The sequence below is a fragment of the Ctenocephalides felis genome, unplaced genomic scaffold (assembly GCF_003426905.1).
Source record: "Ctenocephalides felis isolate EL2017-DRISC unplaced genomic scaffold, ASM342690v1 CF-g0.4_SCAFFOLD_03571, whole genome shotgun sequence".
In the NCBI taxonomy this organism is placed as follows: Eukaryota; Metazoa; Arthropoda; class Insecta; order Siphonaptera; family Pulicidae; genus Ctenocephalides; species Ctenocephalides felis.
Genome location: NW_020539725.1, coordinates 38,184,254 through 38,207,675, shown reverse-complemented (window position 1 = coordinate 38,207,675; position 23,422 = coordinate 38,184,254). Strand labels below are relative to the sequence as shown.

The 23,422-nt window shown below is 28.8% G+C and overlaps 1 protein-coding gene across 1 annotated transcript in view; it reads left to right on the top strand.

Moving 5' to 3' along the window:
• The window catches only part of LOC113386013 (GTPase-activating Rap/Ran-GAP domain-like protein 3), a 155,151-nt gene that overhangs the window by 16,129 nt on the left and 115,600 nt on the right, over positions 1-23,422 (top strand). The window contains exon 2 of the mRNA XM_026623825.1: positions 20,654-20,723. Within this exon, the coding sequence (XP_026479610.1) occupies positions 20,654-20,723 (70 nt within the window). The remainder of the gene's footprint in view (positions 1-20,653; positions 20,724-23,422) is intronic.

The window sequence follows — 23,422 nt, the reverse complement described above, 5'->3', positions numbered from 1 at the left end:
TATTTATTCAACAATATATTTATAACTGTCCTGCATAGTCATTAAGTAAATCTTTTAGCAATTATATATAAAAAATGACATAGATATAAAAATAGTGAAAAATACACAGTTGCATTTTTCTTTTAAAAATAAACTTGTAATTAATATTACAATTGAAGTGTTTCACAAGAATTATTGGTGCTTCACAAAATCAAATCAAAAAAACACCATTGTTTCAAAATAAGTATTGAAATAACACAGGTCAAAAAAATGTCGTTTTTACCGCTGATCGCGACTCTAAAGTCAAAATTGGGGGTCAAACTACAAAAAATGGAAAACAATAGAAAAAAACGACCAAAACCGATCTTGTGATTCTTCTTCATGATAGTATTGTAATTGATATCTTATTTTAATCGATGCGTACACAGAACATATAGTCCAGTCATTTAAGCTTAAATTAGATAAGAATTTTGAAATTCGAGATACCCAGCTGTAAGTCTGTAAATACTTGTATACTGACACTCTAAAGTTGTCTCGAAACCTACATATGGTAAGGTGTCAATATCATATGCAGGTTTTGAGACAACTTTAGGGTGTCAATATACAAGTATTTACAAACTTGCAACTGGGTATCTCAAATTCCGAGGTGAACTTACTATAATGACTGGACTAATATCTGGAACTTACTAGAATGACTAGAATAAATCAATTAGCACTATCATTAATGCCCTAACTTGACAATAACCATAGATTTTTCATTGCTTGGCAATATAGATACCAATATATCAATATTGGTCAGAGCAATATTCCCAGGGGTCCACGGCAGGGAAAACAAAATTTGGGGTCCACGAAGTGAAAATGGGGGTCCACGGCATATTTAGAAACCTTTGAATGTTAGTATTGAGCGCGGAGCCAGCCACCCATCAACCTCGCATATCTCAGAAACTATTGAATGTTTCAACTCAAAATTTTTATCAAATATTTAGTAAAGCATGGTAACAATGTATGTCAAGTTTCATCAAAATCGAACTATGCATTTTTGAAAAGGTACAATCTGTTTCAATACCAGTATTGAGAGCGAAACCAGCCACACATCAATTTCGCATATCTCAGAAACTATTGCATGTTCCAACTTTAAATTTTTGTCAAATATTAAGTAAAGTGTAGTTACAATATGTGTCAAGTTTCATTATAATCGAATTACGCATTTTTGAAAATTTACAATCTGTTTCAATACCGGTATTGAGAGCGTAGCCAACCACACATCAACTTCGCATATCTCATAAACTATTGCATGTTCCAACTTTAAATTTTTGTCAAATATTTAGTAAAGTGTAGTAACAATGTGTGTCAAGTTTCATCAAAACCGAATTACGCATTTTTGAAAACGTACAATCTGTTTCAATACCAGTATTGAGAGCGTAGCCAGCCACACATCAACTTCGCATATCTCAGAAACTATTGCATGTTCCAATTTTAATTTTTTGTCAAATATTTAGTAAAGTGTAATTACAATGTGTGTCAAGTTTCATCAAAATCAAATTATGCACTTTTGAAAACGTACAATCCGTTTCAATACCAGTATTGAGAGCGCAGCCAGCCATCCACCAACCTCGCATATCTGAAAAACTATTGAATGACCAACTTCAATCGTTAACTTATATCGTCTTCGTAAAAACTATATTGCATAAAAAATGCCAAATAAATTGACCGCAAATGAATTTTATAAAAGCCCGGATCACTAGATGGAAATCCGCGACTGTTCCGGCGAAACCGGTACGTGTGGTCACTTTAATATAGGAGGTTCATAACAAAACAAGAAACATTGTAAAGGGTTCACGGCACAAACGAGTTTGAGAACCTATGGTTTAGACCAATAATAATGTCTAGACATTGCCAGACCAATGTTGGCAAGACCAATATTGACTGGTCCAATCTTGGCGAGACCAATATTCTAGAATCCCCTCCATCGTTATCCAAAGATTTAAACTCCGTCAAATTTATTACAGATTTAAATTCTCATATTGTATGCATAGATTATTTATATAAACGAAAAATTCACTTATAATAATTACATAAATTATTTATAATATCACGCAGTCTCACTTTTTAAATACGAAATCATTTATTTTGTGTCATAATTATTCACATATATATATATATATATATATATATATATATATATATATATGTTTTAAAATATATTATAAATACATACTCTAACATTCAACTTTCCTGTTTTCGGTTCCGCTTTTGGCAAAAATATGTCGTATGCAATTACATTAATGAAAATCCTGAATAATTTATAACACAACTTTGTACAAAATAACTGGAATATGTGACAAATTGAAATCTGGCATGTTTGTTAATCTTTTATTACTAACATGACTGGCTGCTTGATAATTTGTGTGATTGTTGCGTGACTGCTATTTGGAGCCGCACATTTGCAAAGGAGTACACAGAAATACATAATTAATTTCATTACCCGTTATTAAATTAATTATATTAGCATGTATGTTAATTAAGTTTGTAATTTGTGAAATTTGTGGAATGTGAATTATATAAAAAATCAGTAATTTAATTTAACACTTTTGTTTGCGAAACAAAAGCCACAAATTAAGTTGGTAAAACAAATTTAATACCTATGAACTTCGAAACATATAAATTTTTATTAACAATAATATTTTGCAAAAATATACCGGTTCGATAACATTTCAAAATTGACATATGCTTTAAACTTATCCAATACAACTTGTTTCAAGAAACATTCTTTATAATATAGTTCATTATAGTCCCAGAATATACTTCTAAAGGCAATCACGAAAAAAACAAGCAATATTAATGATAAAACTAAACTCTGATAAATGGTGATAAAACTAGCTAAACTATACTAATTTTGAGATAGGGTTCAAAGCGAGAACGATGAAGTATGTTTGTTCGAACAAGATCCCTTTATTGCATTGAGTCAGTGCCCTATATTAACAGTGCCTTACATTAATCCAAAGTGATTTTTTTATTGGAATGATATGATTCTATGACTAATCGTATTTAAGGATAGTATTTCAGTATTTCCACGTAGATTCCACGTTCCACGTTCACTTTTCATTTAATTTATTTTCTTTCCAGTTAACTGCTATATTAAAAAAATAATTGCTGTTAAAAAAAATGGCCCAGCATCACCTACACCTCATATAATTTATCCAGTTTTTTTTTTTGATAAGCTGACTTTACACCATGTTCAGAATAAACAGCTCAATTCATTGGGTATAAAGGTATATATATATATAAATGCCCTACTTAATTCAAATAATTAATATTTTATAACAAAAACTAAACATTCATTATATTCAAGCAATGTAAGAACCATTTTTTACGAATATTGTACCATTTACAATATCAGAATGGCGTGACGCCCTCGCGATAACAAATAGCAGAAAATTCAATTATTTTTATCAACTTTTGTGATTATCACAGTTGAAAATAGATTTGGCAATATTTTTTTATTGAATTAGTATTTCTATATGTTATTTATTTCATTATATATTATTTATTAGATATTGTTTCAGTAAACTATATATTTAAAATAATAGTGATAAGCACCCACTTTTGTGCACTGTATCAGTTCCAAAAATATTAATTAAGTGTATTTAAATTTGGAATAGCTAAAAAAATATATATTTTTCCTATTGTTGAAAATCGCATTAGTATTTCTTAAGTAAATAATATAGTTCAACTATAATTAAACTAAATGAACTAAAAATGTAACTTGAATGTTACTTTAATGTTACTTGAATGTAAAGTAAATCACTATATGTTAACTGCAAAAAACTATGGGAAATGCAAAAGCTGAATTTCTTGTTAGCCAAAATTACGATCCAAGAATTCATTCTGATAAAATTTCAGATATTGATACCAGGTTTACCGGCATTTCGTATGAAACTATCTCCATTCAATAATTTGCAAATTTCATTAACATGATCTACAAGAAGATTTTGTGAAGCAATTATATTTACTTGACCAAAACCACAAAACATCTTTTAACATTTAATTAGTTAATATAAATAGAACATTCATCATTTTATTTGTATAATAAAAGGGGTTTCAAGTGTCCTTTATGTCATATTTTTGAAAAGGATAAGTAAAAACCGACAAGAAGTTAACCCATTTCATATTTAATTTATGTCAAAGCAAGTCCGTAATGCTCTGTCCATAAATTACGAGCTTATTAAGCTTTCTAAGGGGATTGTAAAATCAGTCGCTGCTTGGTTGACGTTCTATATACACAAAATTATGCAAAATTTCATGAGTTTTCGAATTTCATTACAGAGAATAGGTCAATTATCTTGAAAATTGCAAATAATTGAAATGAATAATGCAACGAGGAACAACGTGGGCTTGTAGGGTGAAAGTTTTATAATCGAAAGCTTTGATTTAACATTTAATACCATCTATGAATATTTCAATTTTTTATGAATTTTTAGATTAGCATTTAGCATTTATGCCTCGTTGTTATTTTAATATTTATTAGACTAAAATACTTAAATTTTTATCACAACTCAGATGGTTTTAATGTTTTTTATTTCTATGTTGTAAATTTCTACAAACTTAATCCCAATTATTCAATGAATGAACATTACATTTGCATTATAATGTGAAATCTATAAACAATTTATTTATGCACAATTTTAAACTAATTAATTCAGACAGAAATATCAAAAATCATATGTTCAAGTATTTTCAAAATTATATATTATGTTTTCAAGACATACTGTCCAAGACATTTTCAAAAACCATAAAGCATATTTTACTCAAACAAGCATTGTTCTTTTTCTCTACAACTAAGAAAGTTTTGACGGTGATAATACTAAAGTTATTTAACAAAACTTTATATATATATATATATATATATATATATATATATATATATATGCTATATATATACATGCTATGTATGTGTGTGTGAATTTATATGTGTGTGAATTTGTGTCTGTGGTTTTACGTTTATAATAATGTATAAAGCTCGACTCCTATACAAAATTACCGTTGTTCCAGATTCCGCCAACTCAATAAATAAAGAAGATTTAAATAATAAAATTTCAATTAACATATCAAAGGCATGAAGCCCTCTTTGCATATGTGTATAATTTTTTATTATTTATTCACTTTAAAGCATAGGTATGTATAATTAAAATAAGAATAAATTTATTTCGAGCACGACCTATATAGTCTCCTGTTATAACTTTTCTCAGGGTAAAAAATAAATCTAAAATATTTTGTTATAACTTTAAGCGTCAGGCCATCCTGATCATTTTAGCAATATGTACCATTGGATACAATTTTGTATTTGAATTAGATTCGCTTTTGAGAAAGGCAGATCCTACCGGAAAAAGAATTAGAAAAGTTAAACAAAATGTTCTATTTGATATATAAATTTAGCAAACTCATTAGTTTTTTGGCAATAAATATAGCAATTGCATATTTATATTTATAATTTGTAATGCTATTCATTTATTATAATAACATTAACTACCTGAAAAAAAATTATGTTTTTTTTGTTATTTTTGATTATGAATACGATATGTTAGTTTTATGTTTTCTTGCCGTTTTGTGTCTTCCTTAATCGTTTAACACCAAAATTACAATAAGTATATGTGGGCATAAGAAATAAAAATTTCAACAATTTCTAACGTTGTAAAATTCTAGAGCTAGGTACAATACATATGAATCATTGTTAGAGTAACACTCTATGGGCCAAATTTTTGTTAAACACCCAAACAAATAAGGGAATAAAAATTCACTTATTATGGAAATGTAAAACAAATCTATTTGAACAATTGTTTTGGTACTAATAAATTATGTGACTTTCATGTTACAGCGGCCATAATGTTCGCACTTCTGTCTATGAAAATATTATTTCAGATTGAAAAATCTAGCAAAGGTCATAAATATTTTTTTAACTCTGTATTATTTAGCAATCAGAAATACATAAAGATTCCTATGAGCTAAATTAACAATATTTTTTTTCTTTTTTAAAATATTTTAAAATATTTCAAAATATATTTAAGAGCGATGTCTCAAAAGAACACCAATGAGATCTTCTCAGTTTAATAATTAATATGATAATATTATATTATAGCTAATCTAAGACTAAGTCTAAAAGCCAGTGTCGTTCCAATGTCCAAAAGGTTTCAATATCCAAAAGGTTGAGTAGAGTCAACTATTGATGGGTTCGAATGTGAGTCCAGTTTTCGTTTGAATTTTTCCTTAAATTCTTTGAACGTTAATTGCACCGTTTTCACGTTAAGGTCGCTGTGAATGGTTTCATTTGTCACATACAACGAAGAAATAAGTATTGTATGTAGAATTTTTGACTGTGTCCTCATTATAGCTATATTCGATTTGTAAGCACAGCCCCAGAACTCAATTCCGTAGGTCCAGATTGGTTTGATGATTGTTTTATATAGCAATAATTTATTTTCAACGGAGAGCTTAAACTTTTTACCCATTAGTCAATTAAATTCTTTCATTTTGAACATTATATGCTGTTTTTTTTTTTCATTTTTATGTGACTTTTCCAAGTAAGTTTGCTGTCTAAATGAAGACCAAGATATTTCACTATGTTTTGTTTTGGAATCTGAACTATTTATATAAATTGGATAAGGTCATAAATATTGACATTGGTTGTATTAACAATGTTATAGAATCAAAAATTGTGTGTGATGTGACAAAATAAATTATTTGGTAAAATATTGAAAAAATTGACATTTGACCACAGCTACGCGGGCTCATAGAGGGTTAATATATTGATTTACACATTTTATGCAACTTGTGTATAACAATAAGCCACTAGTTTAAAGCCTCTGAATTAAATATTTTTACAAAGCTTATTGTCATTCAATACAAACTATGTATCATTTAAATCCAATCTGTTACCCAATATAGTTTTCCGCATATAAATCCATTACTTCAATGAAAATTGGAGCAATGCTAGATCTTTCCACTGATTCCATCGTCGGAAGATTGTTTACTGGTATGCAGTTCCACCACATCGCTGAATGTGTATATAATATAATGCGAAAGTGTGTTGACCTACTATAGCGAGTTACTACCCAGACTAGGCGCCGCTACGCGCACCACCGTGACATAGGATTTTACTCAGGGGGTGTTGTTTTGTATTTCTCACACTGTAAAAGCTTCCAGGATTTAAACGATATTTATCTTTAAATGTGGACGGCAAAGCCCGGCTGTTTTAAACAATTCTTGAAATGGTTTATACTCGAAATATAAATATAAACACACACATATACATACATACATACATATACATATATATATATATATATATATATATATATATATATATAAATATATATCTACATATTTATAAAAATAAGTCGTGTTTTCCTTCCTGACGAAATAACTCCAGCACCCACGAGCCGATTTCGACAATTTTGCATTCGTCGGAAAGGTCTCGGGTTCCGCAAGGTTTATAGCTAGGTGAATTAGTGGTGCATGGCATCGTGCTTTAATGCAAGTTGCTGGAACTTCACGCACCGTAAATAAAAATTCGAGTAATGACATTAGTGAGAGCATTCAGAATTGTGCTTGGTTAAGTCAACGAGCAATTTTTGCCGCAAAGAATAATGATGTACACACACTGAATTTCACTATTCAATCAAATATTGCTGGCGATTTGATTACATACCAATGATTCCGTCTGGTCTTTCGCTTGACTTCAAACGATTGCAATTTCCAGTTCGCCTTGCGTTCGCATTAACAAGTCGCAAGGCCAATCGCTTAGTGTTTACGGGATAAATTTCAAATAGATTATTCTGAAAATCATTGTTTTTCACATTGGCAGTTATACGTTGCCTGCTCACGAGTTGGAAAGCCATCCGCTTTGTTTGTCTTAACGTTAGACCAAAAAACAAAAAATGTGGTTTACCAAAGAGCACTTCAATGAAACGGATAATTTGTGGATTCACTTTCATTTACTTAGAGAAGTTCAACTAAAAAACATTTAATTTTTGTAATCGAAATAAATTCATTACTGTTGTACAATAAAATCAAATTTTTCCTTTTCAAATATAAAACAAACAAAAAATTTCTTCATCTTTCTCACGAAACCATCTGGTGGCAAAACGGAGTTTGTCGGGTTTGCTAGTATATATATATATATATATATATATATATTACAAAAGTTTTTCAGACATCCCTCTAATTATCAAACACAGAGCAAAGTTAGGTGATTTAAAAGTTTCATTAGTCCAACATACGTTTGGGGTCCTAATTTTATTCATAATAAGTGTGATGGTGTAAAACACTTTATACATAAAATTGTAATACATGAACTCAGAGTATTATAATATAAGATTTAAACATAAATATTCAGAGATTATTCAAAATGTTGAACCAAAGTTTTGTATTTATATTAAAAATTCATCCTACAAGCTTTCCTTGTTCTTGTTCTCATGATTCATTTCAATAACAATACTAATAAAAATATAATATATTAGGTAATATGTAAAATGAAATATTATAATAACAGAAACATATATTGGTTACACGTGAAATTTTTCACACAACCGAAAAACTATATACCTACCATAATTTATCAATGTGCACGCATATTTAATACATTATATTGCAATATAATATGTTCATGTTTTACTATTAAATTTTGAGTATATGGCATATATGTGCAAACATATATTATTTTGCGATACTTTGAGCATTTGATCTTTGAGCTGATTGGTTTTTACAAATTTTCCTTTTAATGTTTGGTTCAATATATTTAGTTTTATTTTAGCATTTATTTTTTAAAACTTGTTATATTATGTTTTGCTTCAATTATTTGAACTAGAATCCAATGAAAAATATGGAAAGTTTACATGAATTTTAGAAATTTGAGTCTACTGTTATTACTAGTAAGTATTGTATGGGAAATTATACTGAATGTTTTAGAATAAGTGAAACTTGGCAATAAACAATATAAGTTTATTTGAGCATAATCTGAGATTGTGTATCAAGTGCATAATAGTTTTCAAATGCATCTTATAAAATTGTGAACAATCTGCGTTTGATCTCAGGATTTTATATTTTAAAAAATACCCGAAAAATCGCAGTCACAAAACAACAAATGATTCAATACTGTTTAAAGTTTTTAGTGTTTTAACGATTTGACTAAAACTTTGATACAGTAATCAACACTCAAAGCGTATAAATTTTGCAAAGTTTCAAATTTGTTGATAAATTTTGATCAAATAATCTATTGATTGAACTCTGGAGACCTGTGTTGCATTTCATTTTTTTTACTTGATTTTTAAAAAAAAAATTAAATGTATTTTTAATATATTTATTTTCATTATATTCTTATATTATTGGCTTTGTAAACTAGTATATTCAGCCTCTTGCAATTTTTGCAATCTTTTCAATTTATTTTTTTGTATATATCATCTCAACTTAATTATATTACCAATGTAGAAAGCTCATCTTAGATATTATATTAAAGGAAGTTTATGTATACACAATGGAAGTAAACTTGTTAAGGAACATAAAATTATTGCAGTCAAGAATGTATATTTAAAAACACTCGCAGACTTCAATATTATATATCTTTATAAATATATGTACACATTAAAATTTAACCTGATCCTAAGTACAATATTCTGAGCAAATATTGTACTCTGCGGGATTAACATTGTGGCTTTTATATATATAAAGCACACCGGAACATTAGTTTGGTTTCCGCTACTTACCTTCGCACAGGAAGTCACCTAAAATCTATGATAAAAGCTCTATATGGCATCAAAAGGTTTGGCTACTAAATGTGCATCTTATATCTAGAATGGAAAAATAGCTATTTTCTTTTCTGACATATATGAAAAATGTTTCAGATGATGTATATAAACTGCATTTATTCTTAAAGAAATAGTTATTTAAGTTCAACAAAATGTTTCTAAAATATCCAATTGAGGAAGTCGAAGTAAGTTATACAAAAAATTGAGATAATTCTCATATATGATTATCTCGATTAAATATTTTACTTTTAAAAAAATTTCTATGGAGCGTATAATATCAAATTCATTTATTTTTATTTTTATGTTATAATTTTCAATAAGAGCATAATTTTGCGTTAAATCAATTATTTCACGATAACATATAAATTTCAAAGAACTAGATTTAAATATAGAAATTAAAATTGAAAAAATAAATCCAACTATAAATAAGCCTAATTAAGTTAGCAATTTAGATACAAGATATTGTTCTTTTCAAAAATATGAAATCATTCATATAATTCCTTTGATATCGGAGTTTCTACTCCGAATCTGCGACTATTATTCATATGCAAAAATATCGAGTCTACAAAAACCTCCTTTTAAAAACATCAATTTCTATTATTATCTGTATCCTCAGAAAGTTGCATTTCATAAAATTTCAAAATCGTTAATCTAGAGAGTATCAGATTGTACGGGCATTCCTTTACTCCGCAACAAAATCATAGAGAATAAGATTAAATAAATACATTTGAAGAAAATCTACATTTAAAGAGTTCTCTCTTATTACAGAAAACATTTAGAAATTCCACTATCTAATATTAGAAAGGATCCGAGATGTTGGCAGTGTATTCCCGGAGCACATTGTCTCAATCGCTTATCCTCCGAGCGTCTTTGATAAAGGTTTTCCTATCACAAGATCTGTATATTCTGTCGTGACTATATTGAAACTAAATTGAGCTGAAGGAAACGATTACAACGCTTAAGTTTTATTATAGAAATAAGTTTTCTGAAGTACAACTTCTTAATAGCTTGAGGATGAAATCGACACATACGATGTATGTGGAAATATTCTTATTGTTAGTTAATGACAATATGAGGATAATGTTAAATTACAATAAAGCAATAAAGAGAGAACACATTTTTTGATACATCAGTTTGATCATAAAATGGTACTTTCCGATATACTATATCCAGGTTGTGTTCGTTCTATTTTCGAGGTCCTTTCAAGATTTTTTCCAAAATACATCTTATTTTACATTTACTTTCTCAGTCCTCAAATGTGACCCAATGTACAAAATTATTAAAAAATATTATTTAGAAGTCATTTTTTATTTTTTTGGTACATCGGTCTGGTTCATGAATGTATTTTGTAGAGTAGTAATGTCTAGTCAATGGGTCCCTTATTTTGTTGAGTACTAGTTGGAGTGTCTTATTTTGTACTGTCTGTAGTTTCTGCAAGTTGGTCTTAGTCGTCATTATTGGTCTGACCAGTGTGAGGTAAAGTGTCCGCTTGTTCTTCACGCTCAGCGTGGTGTTATGGTTCAAGAGAGGTCTCAGTAGATTAACCATTCCGTACGTCTGTCCACTTTTCGTGTTAATGTTTCGTGAAGTTGAATCTATGGTCCAAGTTCACACCAAGGTGTTTGACATCCTTGGACCACTCAACTAATTAGCAGTCAGCATTAATTTTACTGTAGTAAATAAATGATCTGTTCGAAATAGGAAACCTTAGATAGTACATTTCTGATGCGTGGAAAAGTAGATTGAAAATATATTTTTAATTGAAATTTGAAAGCAAATTCTCTTGCTAAAAAATAACCTGTATCGTAGTATTTAAATATGCATAGCATTAATTTTATGCTATTGAGATTCTGAAATTTTGGTATCAGAAAATAAAAGCGCTGCTAAAGATTTCATCAGCTTTAGATTCAAATGACCACTTATTAGTCTCATTAAACGTTCAAAATAAATATTAGATTTGTATTACTTGATATGTGAATACCTTATAAATTCATGATAATCTAAAGCTTATTATGAAGTATTGATCTTAATTATGAAATATTAATCGACAATTAACTTTTGTTTCCATTCATTTATTTTTCACAAGTTGGATTTAATTTGCTGTTACTCATAAACGTACGATATCTATAGACTTTTCAATCATGTGACTAATAATTGTATTATTTACATCGAATGCGCAATTACAATCGCAATATGGTCGGATGATTTATTGAATATTCAATATTTAAAATTGAGGTCCGAAAGGCAAAGGTGGTGGTATGTTTTATGAATCGATAAAAAATGTAACAATTGCTGAACAGGCTTTGTTCCAATTCAATAATCGAAAAAGCGATAACAAACACATAGTGAAAACACATAAAATATGTAATTGATAAAAAATTATGTCTTATCGCAAATAGCGCGCTGCCAGCGGTTAACAATGAATATTTAACATATTGTTATGATAACAAAAATGTCTGACACAAATTATATTTTTCAAAGTATTTTTTATTTATGCATGGCTCGTCTTGTGAATTAATTTAATGGTTTTATCATTCTACTTTCACTTAATTTGAATTTTTATTATTTTATTATTTTATTATAAATGGCTTTTTATTTATTTATTATTTAAAGTAAGAAATATATTCGTATAGTGTTTGACACGATAATTATAAAATCCTTAAAAAAAAATAACCTTTTTGGGATAAACTTTTAAAGAAGTTATCTCTTAAGTCTTCACAAAATAAATAATATCAGCCAAATAATATCAATATTAAATTAAAACTTTGAAAAATAAAAAAAAAATCAAATTTTAATTTCATTTTGCTCTTTTAATTCCTAATTGTTTTTTGAATTTTTTTATTTTCTTTAATAAACAACGTTTTTACTTAACAATTGCACTCATTTTTCTGGTATAAAAATAAACAATAGTTTGCTAATGATAATCCATAATAGAAAATGAACGAATGATAATAAATTACATGCAATAAATCTAATTTAAGTTAATGTATGCAATTTGTATGCCATGTTGATATGTATATATTTGAATGAATAATATATTTGATTGCATATTGTAATGAAGTTCAAAATTCAAAATATACCTATATGTAATACATATATGTAACCAAGTACATGCAATAATGCAATGCGAATTTTAATATGAATTTTATTTAAATACGTTAAGTAAACTATTATAATAAGTAAATTATTTGGCACTCGTTTTGGCTATCGATCAAAACATTTGAAAACATTTTGCTGGCGATTTGAAAATAATGAATGCATGATTATAATACTTAAATTTGAAAAAGTAATTTGTATTAAATTAAGATATCTTATATTCATTTATATCAAATTAAGACATCATATAAAATTTAGACATAAAGAGTTTATTATGTCTAAGATATATTAGCATACAGCTAAAAAATTTAGTTTATACTTGAATTAAAATTAATTACTTGAGATAAATCAATGGCGCATTTGTTTCTGTATTCAACAAATTATAAAAAAGAATGTCTACTAGAATAGGGCGGAACACAAATGTCCAATTTGTTTTAAGTGATTATACTATCTAAACCAAATAAACTACATCACAGAAAATAACACGTATCAAACGAACTATGCACTGTAAAATTCGCAAAAATCCGTGATTATAGAGGAATGTGAATTTTTACTATTTTTCGATAAAAATTGTCATGTGTTACTTTCTAGAGCCAGAGGGCAAGCAGATCCAATGTTTTAATTTTAAAAGATTCTACGATATACTAGTTACATTATTAAGCCAATGTGAAATTTAAATTTTTTGGCACTATTAATTTAATTTCCTGTTTACACCTACGCTAGGGTAAAATTACTGTTGGCCTTTTTTACCTCACCCATATTTAAACTTCTGTAGAGGATATATAATCGAGTCTGATGAATCTAACTTAATAATAACTATGCATCTCATAAAACAATTAAATATTGTTGACTTGAATATTATATTAGGGTCTTGTAAACTAAACAACAGTGCTCACAAACAAAAACTAACAGCGAAAAAAAATAATTTTGTTATGGATTTTCAAACACTGCCATTTTTTTCCTGATAGTGACGTTGCTTGATTAAGGGCAAAAAATTCCTAACTTTACTTGTTTTTGAGAGACTGATTGTAGACTTTTTTACCCGTGTACCTTTAAGCCCTGCTCTACTTTATTTATAAATTTAATTTCACTATCGAACACTATAATTACAAAATTTATCTTTCATATAATGTCAATAATACACTCTTTATCGAGTACGTACTAAAATGTGGTTTGTAAGATTAATGCAAAATTTATGTCGATATAGGTTTTGTTAATTAATGAAAAACGGCTTGGTTTTAGCTACTATACGTATGTTCAAGTCATCGTGCACACACAGAAAATTCCTCGAATAAAGTACATTTTCAATGTAATCCATTTCAATTTAAGCAATTCCCGTAATGAATGAACATAGACTTTCTTCTCCAAGAAAATGTTTCCTCCTATAAGTGCCCTCATCTCGCGGTGTAAGCGAAGCTAACACCGGGAACAAAGAACTCATTTCAATTCCATGCGAACTATTTGTAGAGTTCTTCTACAGATAGAAAGCTCTGCTAACAAAACGCGAGATGTTCCACGACGTATTCCTGGTTCAAGTGTTGGTATTCATGCAACGTCTTGAGAAAAGTCGAGCTTCATCTTCTGCTAGATTTGAAATTATTTAATCAAAGCTGGGACGGTATGCGAATCGATAAATTTATAATTTTATATTCCATTTTATTTAAAATCCAACACATTGGAACGAGATCCCAAAGCTAAAAAGTGCCGATGAATTTTTGATTTTGTGAATCAGATTTTCTCGTAGGAAAAATCAATTTAAAATGAAATAAATATATTATATGTAATACAACTTGATATATTACTGAACTTACTTAAAAACAAATTAAGAAAATGAAGAAAAAATAAAATATAACAACAGACAAATGTTAAAGCATTTCCAGTAAAGCATTACAATTTATTTTTGATAGTCAAAGTTATTATCTAGAATTAAATAAAAACATATATATATATATATATATATATATACATATATATGAGTGTGTGTGTGTGTATGCCTGAAAATATAGGGTGAAGTCCCGTAACGCCGGACGGCACCAAGCACCGGACACTCTATTTAACTCGCATTATTTAAGCGAGTATAAATCTTTTCATTTCAAAATACAAGTGAAAGAGACACAGGTACAGGATCACGTGCCAAGCCTCGCCTTTGACGCACACGGCCAAGCCGAAAGCAACCCTTTCTTGTTTTAGGCGCAAAATCACCTAAATATCAATGGAAGTAATTCTAGCATATTTATGCATTTACATTTGAGTGGTACGCAAAGATGAAAATTGTACTTGATTGTTATTCGTAAAATGGTAGAATATTTTAACTAATTTTAATATTATTTTTTTAACCAATTTTAGTAGGTGCCACCTAATGAACAAAAATGTCTGCTCTTAGCACCGGACACTAAGTCGTCCCTTAGTGCCGGACAGTAAATATATTGATATTTCTTGTGAAAATATTTGTAATTTATTCCAATTATTTAATTTTGTTCTGTATGAGTGCTAATGGTCGCTACATACTCCCATTTTTCGTATTTCCTAGTCGAAGAATGAAAAGATTATGGTTAATGCACCAGCTGAAAGCATCGGGGTGGCCCAGCCGAAACGGGGGATGAATATTGACTTTTCTTTGCAACATCTAAGAATATTCGTCAAAGACACATATGCAGACATTCCAGAGTGTGGAGATGGCTACATATGTGATCAATGAGGGTTATTTTGTAATGTCTGGTACTAGGTGCCACTGTTTAAAATCAAGCTTGATTGATAGTATTAATTATTTTTCAGCAAAGATTGCTAAGATCAATTTAGTTTAATTTCTAACTTTGTTGTCTAACATAAATCATAAATTAATAAACATTTCGTAAAATATTTTTTGATTTGTTTATAAATAACCTTAGGTGTCCGCCACTACATATACATTCATATTTTAAAAATTATTAATTAGTACTGATATATTACTTGATAAATAGTTGTGAGTTAAAACTGTATAATTATCATATTATCTCCAAATAGAATATCTAAATTAGCAAATACACTAGTTACATAGTATACATACAGATTTATTTCACTATATAGTTCATTCGTTATAATGGTTTACCTCGTACAAAGCTAATCCCGCAAAATGAACATTTGATGTACATTTGCAATTAACGCGAACAGAGAGATTTTGACCGAAATTGTGCACGCCTAGATAATTATGAAATGTTTTAGATGATATACAATAGCTTTTATGCAATGCAACAATGCATATTGATTGTATTACTATGTGTATTAACTACTTTGTATTCAAATAATTTCAAATGTCACTTCATATAATGAAAGACCGTACTAGAATTGTGCATATTGATATAGATATTCGTAGCCCTATTAATTTAAATGCATATTTACAAAACTCATGGCACTTCTGATTTGTGATATTTTTTGTATAACTCATTCAATTTATATTATGAAGAATAAGTATCAAACTAGCTGTAAGTGGAATTCTGTCTTGAGGCAATTATGGCATCGTGCCTTAAGGCAAATTGCTGGAACTTCCCGTACCGTAACGAAATGTTCGAGGAATACTGAATGTTTTCAAATAGATTATTATAAATATTGTAACATTGTGTAATATTTATAAGAATTATATAAACTGAATTGCAGAGTTGAAATTATTTGTAAAGTATATTAGAACTATAGTCAGAATTAAAAATTAAATCTGAAATATTTTCGATATACAAAAAACTAAAAAAAAAAAAAAAAAAAAAAAAAAAAAAAAAAAAAAAAAAAAAAAAAATGGAACAAAATTTTTTTTTTCCAAAATCAATTATTTTGTTAAGACAAGCTGAAAGTTCTTTCAATCATTTAAATCGGACGCTTAGTTCTCTCAAAAACTGCCATTTTTTACATATTTAGCTCCGTATCTTCAAAATGGCTGGGCCTGCCTTTGCCAAAAACTAATAACACTTCTCCCAATCATTACTAATTGAATGTTTTTTACATCATTCAAATCGGATACTCCGTTCTCTCAAAAATTCGATTTCTATTTTCTGCACTCTTTGCTCCGTATCTCCGAAACGGCTGGACCTGCCTTTGCCAAAAACTAATCAGCTCTTTTCCCTATCAATAGGAATCGAATGTTTTTTGAACCATTCAAATCGGTTGATCCGTGCGCCCTGAAACGTGACTGGAAATTTGTATCCATACATACATACACACACACACACACACACACACACACACACACACACACACATCCATTTTTTCTGAGGTATGCCAAAACGTTCAGAAACCTTCAAAACGTCGAGAAATGTAAAAATTTTCAATTCCGATTTTCGGCCCATTACAATAACTTACCCTACGGGAAGTTAATAATCATAAGGATTTGTATTGTTATCGTAAGATAGATAAACAAAACTATACATAGGAAAGACTGGGTACGGTAGTGTCACTTTTTTATCAGCAATAATTTTGTCAATTTACCAGTTAGCTGGAAGCAAAATAAATTAAATGGTACTTTAATCATTTGTCTATGTGAAATTCTTGAAATACTGTAATTGAATACAATTTTTCTCGCACTGAATTTTCTTTTTCTATTTTTTTTTATATTTTGTCTTAGTTAAGTTAGATTTTTTTGTATTTGTTTAACCTTCACTCAAAAAGGACAAGAAATGCATGCAAAACCGTACCCTCATCGCACACTTTTGAATACGAATCATCACTATGACTGATTGTGAAGTAAATCATCTAAGTAAAAATTAATTACTGGCAAAAACTACTAAAAATGTAATTTATCTGTATACAAATTGACAGTTATTATTAAAAGAATTCGAACATAGAAACTCACTTTTGACTTTTGAAAGCAATACGGTCTTAGTAAGCAATAATGGGAACTTGTTTGGAAAATCATATTACATCTTTCTCCCTTTGGACCCTATCTCAAAATCAATATAGTTTAGTTGGTAATGCAACTGTCACTACGGTACCCTGGCACAACCGTATCCAATCTTCTTTACTAATAACATAATTAAAAATCAGTTGGTAAATATAAGAAAAACACAATATGTTTGCACTTCTATGTCGGTTGATATACTAATGATAATAATATGTCTTCTGCCGAGTTAAGGTTTAAGTTAAACTCAATTTCAATTTACGGAGCTTTATTGTCAGAGTTTGCTCGTTGCCATTTCATATCAGAAAGCCGATTGGATATAAATTTTTGATCTATAAATTGGCAATCACGACTGTATAATACCACTTTGCCCGGAGGTGAAATCGATTCAATCTCACTATATCACGGACTACTCTATTAGTAATAATACAAAACTATATTATTGTCCTTAAAAATATAATTTTTCTAATAAGCAGCAAATGAAGTATCTGAACTCTTCAAAGGTATTGGTATATCTATAACGCCTACAGCCAAAATCTGTTCAACAAATTTGATCAATGTCATATTTGTGAAATGTGGGTATAACCCTTCTGTAAATGTCACCAACCCATGTCATATTTCATACAATATTCTATTTCCGTGCGGTATTGCTGGATAATGCAATGAAATCGTCTGCTAAAAAGGGTACAGGTAACGTTTTCTTATTTTTCTTCGGTTTTATTCAATTTTCTGTGAAACCTCTGGCACTCTGACAGACAGACTAAATAAAACGTTTTGTAAAAGGATAGACATTCTAGATCTTTGTCAACGTAGTACAAGATTATGGTTGAGGTGGTTAGTTTTAGAACTGTATTAAATTCGTTTGTAATATTTTTTTATCGAATGTAATGCAATATTTCATAAACTCTATAAATTTGCTGTATTATGATTATATTAAAATTGAGATGACCCGTTTAATATCTAATTGGGGCTTACTCGTGGAACAACTGGGCCGGAATAAGAGGTCCCGTGTTCGATCCCGCTTCAAGGAGCCTGACGTCGAACAGTAATAACATCGGTTTTTACTTGGAAATATAAATAGCAATTTGTTTTCAAGTGAAAATAGCTCTAATCGGTCATTCCTACACCAATTAAATATTCGCGCAGTCTACAGAAATTGTAATAATATTTATCACACAGAGATAAGACAATTGTTAAGTCAAATTAACCCAAAAGGTTATACAACTGATTGCTATACGTAACAATAAAAAATCTTATTTAAATTTGTTTACATATTATTTTAATAAAGCAAATACGTTAAAATATTTATAAAAATCTATAAATTTGCAATGGTATTTAGTTCTAATTATATAGATATTTTTTTAACAATAAAGTCGATTATACGTATGATGCAATCAAAAAATCAGAAAGTTCTAAATCGTGAAGTAAAAATAAGACTAAACTAATGGCATCGTGCCTTAAGGCAAATTGCTGGAACTTCCCGTACCAAAAACATTTTTTTTTAAAGATTGACATTTTTGAAAAGAAATTACTCTAAAAAATTAGATTTTTAAGAAACTATAAATTTTTGACAAAAATTTACTTTTTTGAAAAAAAGATTTTGAAGAAAAGTGTATTTTGAAATATTTTGAAAATTCTGAATTTTTTTTTTTCAAAGCAATCGTACTGCTTTAACTGCGCCGCCGTCTAACGGATAAGCATTGGTACGGAACCCATAGGAATGTAAACAAAATGTTAAAATCTCAATAAAATATCTGATAATTTGCTGTGCATACGTCTAATGATCATTTTTGACCGCCAGGTGGCTTTTTTTTACTTTTTTTACTAGATCTCCGAAACCGCTAGACCTGCCTTCATGAAAATTTGAATTATTCAAATGATCCGTTCTCTTAAAAACTGAGTTACCGTTTTTGGCACTTTTTGTCCCATATCTTTGGAACGGCTTGATCTGTTTTCGCCAAAAACTAATCAGCACGTCTCCTTATCAATACAAATCGAATGTTATTTGAATTATTCAAATCGCTGCATCCGTGTTCCCGAAATCGTCGACGAAAATTTGTATTCGAACACACATACATACATTTTTTCTAAGGTATGCCAAAATATTCAGAAACCTCTGAAACGTAAAGATATATAAAAATGTTCATTTTCGATTTTTGTGCGAATACTATAACTTACCCTACGGGAAGTTAATGAATACGTTTAATAATTAACAAATAAAAAACTTTAAATCACAGTTAATTGCAATTCAAAGCGAGTATGTACAGAAGATTTGGCAATAGAAAATTAAATACTACGTAAAAAATTGGCATTTTGCATAAGGGTAAGTTACGAAATCTTTGATACATGTGAATAATCGGCTTAATCAATAAAAATTGAAATGTAACAATGTTTGAAATTGTGACGGTAAAATCTTGAAATTGTAACAACCCACGTTATTCCAAACATTGATGAACGTTTATAAGCAAACCTGTATTCGTAGGCTTATAATAATTTAGAATGTTAACAGACAATGAACTTTGGCGTTTACGTTTACCCACTGATACAATAAGAACACGTAAAACAAGTCTATTTCTAAAATTGTCTTTCATGATTTTGACTAAATTGATTTCATTCAGTAGAATACAAGTAAACATTTATTCCCCATAAAACATCTCATAGCAATAATTTATTAACGTGAATACGTATCTTGTGTAAAATGCACGTCACCAGTGGCATTGTACATTGAAATTCCCTACATTAAGCACATGATACAATTCTCCTCCATGCCTTGGTTAAGTGATGAATGGCTATCGTGAAATAAAGCTCCCAAATGTATACATTCCTCCTAACAACATTGCCGTTGATGTATTCGCATATTCTGTACCTGTTTGTGGGCAGACATGGTTTATTCAACGATTTCTTTCTTTTATTTCAGCTCCTCCGCCTCAGAACTCATCTCTCGGCGAGGTGTCTTTTCCAGGCGTCATTATGGATCCGTAGAACAGGTAAGGTTTTTTGGCAAACTTTTTGTTTTATGGTCCTTCGATTTAATAGCTCTTTTATATTTGTTGGTTCAGAGATTTTTCTTTGATGTCTTATCGGAATACTGTCCTAATTCATACCTTGCTATTGGCTTTTCAAGAAAACATTTTAGGGAATTTTATTGCGCGTTATAAATTTATATAGCGTCCCTAAAAAACGAAAGTACTTTTATTGGTATTTCTTTTGAAACATTATAAAACGTTTTAAGATGTAATGATAATGATATTATTATTCCATAAAATTATTCGAATAATTATTATTAAATTCTTATTCAAGTAAACTATAAAAAGCATTTAGCCCCAAGAGTTGCAAATATTAGTAATGTTTGCTGATGCTTTTGTGAGAAAGCTGTCTATTCTTTAAATTATGTCAAATACATTTAGTATTGAAATAAAATTAAAATTAATCGAATATGATGAAAATCCATTTTTATAACACGAGGAATATACACATTAATATAATCTATATTTTATTCATTTCGCATTAGTTTCTCTAATTAATAATGTATTGCATGATTTCTGCTTATTAGTGCATTTGAATTTATAATTTATGAATAGTATTAAACTTAATTTATGAAGCTGATACACAATTTCAATCATTAATTAGAATGCATTAAATTTTATTGATGTAATAAAGTACGCATTGTTAATTTTTTTCGTCAATATTCAATCAAGCTTCGATATATAAATGAAGGGATTAACAATATTGTTTCCAATCATTTTTTCTCCTATTTCTGATTTATTAAAATTCATGTATAATATTCACATGATTTACACGAGTTTGGAAATAAATAAATTATATATATATATATATATATATATATATATATATATATATATTGAAATATGTGAGTTTGGTGTTGATATTATATTTTGATGAGTTATTTAAAATCGGGCAGTAACACCAAGTACTTTATTTATCCATACGTTTCGGTCTTCATCGAGACCGTCATTTAGTGGAAAAAGAATTAATTATACAAAAATACACTACACTATTACACTGTGATAAACCAGGCTATTAATAATTGGAACATTTAAACTAATTAATTTTTTTGACAATTTTTTGCTTACATTCTAGTGTGTACAAATTGACTGTTTTTAGACGTTAGTCAAAGTTTGCGATCAAATGAATAAATAACCTCATGCATATATAAGCCAATAAAAAAAGTTATGCATAAAATTTAATTAAAATTCTTTTCAAAAAAATTATTTGGGTAAAATAGTGATTTATTTATATCCCAATAAAAAAGTTATGCATAAAATTTAATTGAAATTCTTTTCAAAAAAATTAGTTGGGTAAAATAGTGATTTATTTATATCCATCCTGCCATATATAATACTTTTCAACATGGACTCGTGATCTGTTTTGTGATTTTAATTCTTTTATTGATTTTATATTTGAATTTTCTATGTTTTTATAGCATTCTTCTATGGTAACCTATCGTCGCATTAATCAATTATTACAATTTAAAAATATGTTTACGCCTTTGTCGCTGTGATATAACTTTTATATTTTATCTGTTCTTTTCAGAACCATAGTTCAAAATAATGCAAATAATATTTGTCAGGCTTTATGAGTATACTTTTATTTGATATATTTAAATACATACGTATTTAAATATATTTTTATTAAATGTAATAGTACACTAATTTCTTTTTTTTTTTGGGGTCAAATTTCACCCAGTTGAGTGTGAGGTATATTTATAATATCACAAATATAAACTTGAATTTAAATAACATAGTCTCATATATATTTTAATCCAATGGATTTTGCATCATAAACTTGGCGCAAAATGTACAATATATCGGATTTCCATCAAAGTATATCCATATAAGAAAAATAATGTTCAAAAGTTATATTGAATATTATCATAAGAATGTTCTTATAAAATGTGTTATCATATAATATATAATATTTATGTAATCTTATACATTTTTGTATTCCGATGATACTAATGTTTACATAAAACATCCCGCTCGGTGTTCCAGTTCGCGAACTTCTACATTATTTTCTAGCTTCCGTGCAGACAATTCCTGGCGGCATCATCAAATCCCGATGGTTATACAAACTTTGCCATTTACCGAGAGAGGTAAAATATTTTATATGTGTAATATACATATATATGTTCGTATGTGTTGGATTGTTTTCCACCTACATATTATTTGCGAGCCGACCTCGTTGTTTCCGAAAGTTTTGCAAACTAAGGGTTGTTGTTATAGACATGTACGGTTGATTGTTAGGGTTCGTGTAGAGAAACTGAGAAAATTGATAGCCTAAGCATCAAAATTTGATAACAAGTATGATGAAAATTTTCTTCCAAACCTAAATAGACCTCTTATTTAAATTTTCCTTTATTTTTACTTTTTGCACATAAAAGTAATGATATAATATTTATGATATTTAAATTGTCATATTGCTAGCTTGAAATAAATTGAAGTCTCTAGAAATGCGTGCGACCTTATTCAACCTGCATACATGTTACCCCGGAAGACTGTTTATAATTCTATAAACTTGATATCACACCAAAGTTTCCATATGACAGAGCATGTTGATTCTGAATTCTGCAAATAAGTTTGATATTTCAGTTCAAAATTTCGCAAGCTATCGCATTTCATCGCATTTAGCCATATAGGGTACAACGTTTGTTATAGACGTAGAGCCA